General features: G+C 39.5%; 1 protein-coding gene across 1 annotated transcript; it reads left to right on the plus strand.

Annotated features, from left to right (window-relative positions):
- Positions 1-905: 905 nt before the first annotated feature.
- Positions 906-4,027, plus strand: LOC131266119 (fibroleukin-like). The gene is made up of 3 exons (XM_058268485.1): positions 906-1,146; positions 1,300-1,747; positions 3,919-4,027. Exons 1-3 carry the CDS (start codon positions 906-908, stop codon positions 4,025-4,027), a joined length of 798 nt encoding a protein of 265 aa, XP_058124468.1.
- Positions 4,028-5,061: the final 1,034 nt, after the last annotated feature.

Below are 5,061 nucleotides of genomic sequence, written 5' to 3' on the forward strand. Positions count from 1 at the left end.
TGTTAGGATCGTAAAAACGAATCCACTTAATTCAGCTTGATTTTAGATGCGTAACGTTTCTATTGTAACACTTTAAAGGTTCCGGAATTTGATCACAAACACCAATAATAAGCATGACCATCTTTAATCGTCATGGTCCCTTGATTCCACGGCACTGCTTCATTGCTCGGAAGTACGAGTTTTCGTAGAATTCGAAAGAAAAAATTGAATTAAAAACCATAATGAGACACATGATAACTCTATTTATTTCACGACACTTAGATAGTTGCTTCTTCTACGCGATCAACTTAGCGAATGAACCGTGTGCTTGAGAAATATGAATGCCGGACCATGTGTTGGTATGTTCCGACCACAAGAGAGTGCATTTTGTTAACAGCAGGCAGCATAAAGTGTAATCTATATTAACTGTTTGGGAACGTTGGCGATAAGTCCGATAAAACTTTGCTTGCGATAAAATTCGGTGCTATTTGCGGCAACAGTTGTAGCATTGAGGCGATCGTGATAGATTCGTAAGTAAAATGTCAACATCTTGTTTGTTACATTGACAAATTCGAGACCGATCAAAACCACATTACTTTCCGGAGGGTAAAACCAACGTCACAGAAGTTGCGGTTTCTTTATCATGTTGGACGATGCCATGTAGAATAGAATCAAGATTTGCCATTGTTGTTATTTTTTTCATATAAAAGGAGTTACAATCTTGAGAGGTTTCAATCGTATTTGGTTGCTCCTCTTGGCTAAACCGTTTAACCGTGAGTTGTGATTCCACTATGGCGCGTGTTTTCGCCTCGCTGGTGATAGTTTGTGTGTTTTTGCTACTGTGTCCAACTTTGCCGAGCGCTGCAGCCAGCCTCCCAGCCAATTCTAGTGAGCATTCTGTAGCTGGTTATGGGTTCGAGGTGATGATGGCTAGACTGGACTACCTTCAGTATAAGCTGCACGAAATGGAGCTCGGACGGAAGGAGCGCGACGAAGAGGTTACGGAGAAGCTGACCAAACTGGAGAACTCGCTCACCGGCGTTCAGTGGGCGATCAATCGACACGATCGGGATGCTGGATACAACCTAACTGTGTTGAGTGTGCAGTCTCGCAAGATTATGGCTCAGCAAACGGCGTGTGCAAACCACGAACAGATGCGCAAGGAAATCGCTCAATTCGCGTCAAATGCAACGGACCCAGCCAAGTACCTGAATTGGTACAAACAACAACAATTGGAAATTGATCAACTGCCATCCAATACAACGGACTCTGCCAACGATACAGTTTGGCAATCGCAATTAACCTCGGTGTTGGAAATGGTTCAACTCCTCTCAAATAAAACCTCGTTATACTTCCAAATGAAAGGACATTTCAAATCGTGCAAGGAGGCACCTGCGGGTATGTCTGGAGTCTATCGGATTCAACGGGCTGAGAACCAACTCCCGTTTGAAGCATTTTGTGAGCAGAACAGTTTCGGAGGCGGATGGCTAGTCATCCAGTATCGGTTCAATGGAGCGCTGGACTTCAATCGCGACTGGGCTGAGTATGAAAATGGATTTGGGAGTTTGAATCAGGAGTTCTGGTTTGGATTGGCCAAGATTCATCAATTGACTACCGAGAGATCGCACGAGCTGGTAGTAGAGTTTAAAGACTTCAATCAAACGTACAAATATGCGCGTTATAAGGAGTTCGCGATAGGAAATTCCACTGAACAATATAACCTTAAGACAGTGGGAGCCTATGAGGGCACAGGAGGGGACGCATTGCAGTATGTCAAAGGAAAAAAATTTGATACCAAAGATCGAAATAATAATAACTGCTTCTTGAACCGCGAATCAGGCGGTTGGTGCGGTCAATTTAATTTAAATGGAAAATATTTAAACAAGATAGATGTGAAGGCAATGTATTGGTATAATTACAAAAATGAATATAACGGTCTTGCATACTCTAGGATGATGATTCGAGAAGTATAGACATAATTAACCGCTTAACAGTTTTGCCTCTTGTTTTTGACGTCTGTTTTGTTTCTATTTTCGTTGTGCGAGGTTGATTCAAAGTGCACCTGCTGCGAATACACGTTATTACATGTTCGATAATGTTTATCAATGTATGCGTTACTAATCGATACAATTGAACCAAATTTAACGCAGTATTGATCTAAATCACAAAATATCTCAAAAACACTGAGACTGTGAAGGAGTTCACAATGACATGGTTTTGATACGACCAAAGTTTTGCCTGTCTTTATTTTTTTTTTATTTAAAAAGTCTTGATAATGTTTATTTTATCTTTCGTTGTTATATTACTAGTTGGAAAATTGTTACAATACTCATATAATGTTTTTTCTTCAACTGTTCAAATATATATATTATGCGTTGTTGTTGAGTTTGTTGATGTATTTATCCTAAAAATCGAATTGTATGTTGGAAAGTTAAATAAAGTTTGCTGTATCAAAAATAACCATGCACTCATTACTTGGAAAATAAATTTTAAAATATATTGAATTTATACTAATGTGAGATAGTGGGCAAAAACGAAACGTGCTGAAAGCATGAACGATGATGCAAACGTACAGTAAACTTTAAACAAATAAATTATAACACATTCTGCAACGGGTCTCATTTCAAATAATCTTTCAACTTTCTTCACCTTTTTTGGGTTGATTTGACAGTTATGTTTAATTTTGCTATAATTTTCCAGTAATTAACACGTAAGGACCTGCCCTCCTCCAGTTGAGGGTATACAATACTTTTTGCCTTTGGGTACATGGATAGTCAGTCCTCTCGTACAGAGGAGGACCTAGTCTCGGTTAGAATTCGAACCCAAGCCGTCGTGGTGGCCTATTTAAAGTATTTATAATGAAAAATTGTTTAATGAGTAATTATTGTAGACAGTAATAGTGAAATTGATATTATTAATTATGATCATTTCCTGGGAACCATTATTAACTTGATTACTTTTTCCTTTGGAACTTTTAAAAAATAAAAATAAATGTTTTGTTTTTTAACTTGAAAGTCTGCAACTCCAACAAGTAGTTTTGCAGTGTTCAGATGAACAAGATAAACAACCGAAGAGCCTTGAGCAATTTCAAATGCTTCACACACGCACCCGAGGGCTACGGAAATCAGTTTTTGAAATGGAAAATAACCCAAATACTACACGGAAAACGAGCGGAAGCGGAAGGAAAACTGATTTCCTACCCCTATCGTTGCGTACAACGAACGGTGTTGGTTCGCATCGTTTCCCATTCCTTTTTTACCGACTGACGAAATCAGGCCCTTCCCCATCCCGGCCGCTCTTCCGTTTTTCGGCTTCCCACGCTGAACCCGCAAAAACCACTTTGATGACATTATTTCAGCAGGATGCACTGCGGGAATGGGGCAAAGAAAAATTGGCGAAAATAAAACGGAAATGCCACAATGCCCAACCCCCTCCCTCGGGGCCAATTTTCCGGGACATCTACCCAAACCGAGATGGTTCTGGTTTCACTCGGTGACCTTTTCTTTGCACCGGGCCTACTCTTTCACCGGACTCGAAGCCATTTGTTTCTTTCTTTCTTGAAAACATGCGGTTTTTTTTTCGTTTCGTACCAAAACATGGCGGGTGAAATGTGTAGGGTTAATGTAAATACGCCGCCTTTCATCTTCCCACTGCCGTTCGGGGGACCTTTTCCCTAAAAACATTTCTCCACGGTTGACGGTTGTGGTCCTGTCAATTGCTTAGCAGGACTTTCTGATTTACCGCTAGTTTATGGAGTTGTTTTTCTTTAAAAAAGGAACTCAAGGTAAGCGAGAAAAAATGCATCACCCTTTGGTTGTTTGGAGCTGCCAATCAAAAGCGTTCCTATTTACCTAGGAGAAAACAAATCGGGAAAAAACCCGGTGCGGTACCGAAACCCGTTCAGATTTTTATTTCTTTCTGCTAAACTTTCATATCCAGCAATCAAACATATCACAGCTGCCGGCGCTCAAGCGAACCGGCAACCGCAAGGCGTTCTCCTTCCGGTACCGCCATCAACTTCCTGTGCATCGAGCTGCCACGTGCATGAATCATCGGCTTGGCGGGATTGAACCGGACGTCCCATTGACACCAGCGACTGGATGCCAACTACCTGGAGAACACTTTATTTGCAACGCCGTCTCTCGTTCCCTCTGCTACATGCTTTCTCTTGCATCCATTTTTTTTGTTTTTCGTTCTCAACTTTCTTAGCGCAAGTAGGTCATTCTAACCGGGCATCGGTGATGTGGCCTTACTACTACTCTAAGTGAATTGCCACGTGCAAGAGCGAAGTGCAAATAGAAATTAAAAATTCATTTATGCCAGTTGCCACTCTTCCGTGTTTAGCGTTCAACCGCATTGCGAGTGTTGGCAAGGAAAGTCAGCAACTTTGCTATTTACCCGTTTGATGGTTAGCAATTTCTGTCCAACAATTTTTTTTTTGCCTAACTTAACGATTTATTTATAGGTAAAAAGGAGAAAATCTATTCACTCTTGGTAGAAACGGCAGTTTAAATTGCTGTTGAGTATTTAACCTAGGTACAAAACCTGCCATATGGTTTTTTAAACCCTGTTTTAAATAATTTTTTTTTTCTAAACCCGATATTAACTTCACATGTTGCTTGGTTTCAACAATATTTGTGTCAAAAGCCCAAAGTTTAAGCGAACTTACATTGCCTTTTCAATGCATCTGAGTAAATCAGGTCTCGCATTCTATTTATGTTTGTTTTCAGCATACCAATGTTCTTTTGGTACAGTATAATGTTGTGGTTGGTTCAGGTTTCAAAATGATTTGGTAATGAATGGTTTTTTTAGTTGTTATTCCCTTTTTGAGTTAATTTCTTATAAAATTTAAACGAATTAAATGAAATAAAAACAGGTTACAGCAATTGTATTTAGTTTTTACTTTAAATGGGAGCTTTACGAATCATTTTTACCTGGCTATACTTAACGAGTCATAAGTTTCAATTTCATGTTCTATTGTAAAAGTACAACACTTGAAAAAAAAATTATCAAAATTTATAGCCGTGACAGTCAACGTGGAAAAACTTTTGATGTTGAAAACTTCAAGGTAATGTCAGTTTC

This window comes from Anopheles coustani, chromosome 3, assembly GCF_943734705.1.
Source record: "Anopheles coustani chromosome 3, idAnoCousDA_361_x.2, whole genome shotgun sequence".
Classification (NCBI taxonomy): Eukaryota; Metazoa; Arthropoda; class Insecta; order Diptera; family Culicidae; genus Anopheles; species Anopheles coustani.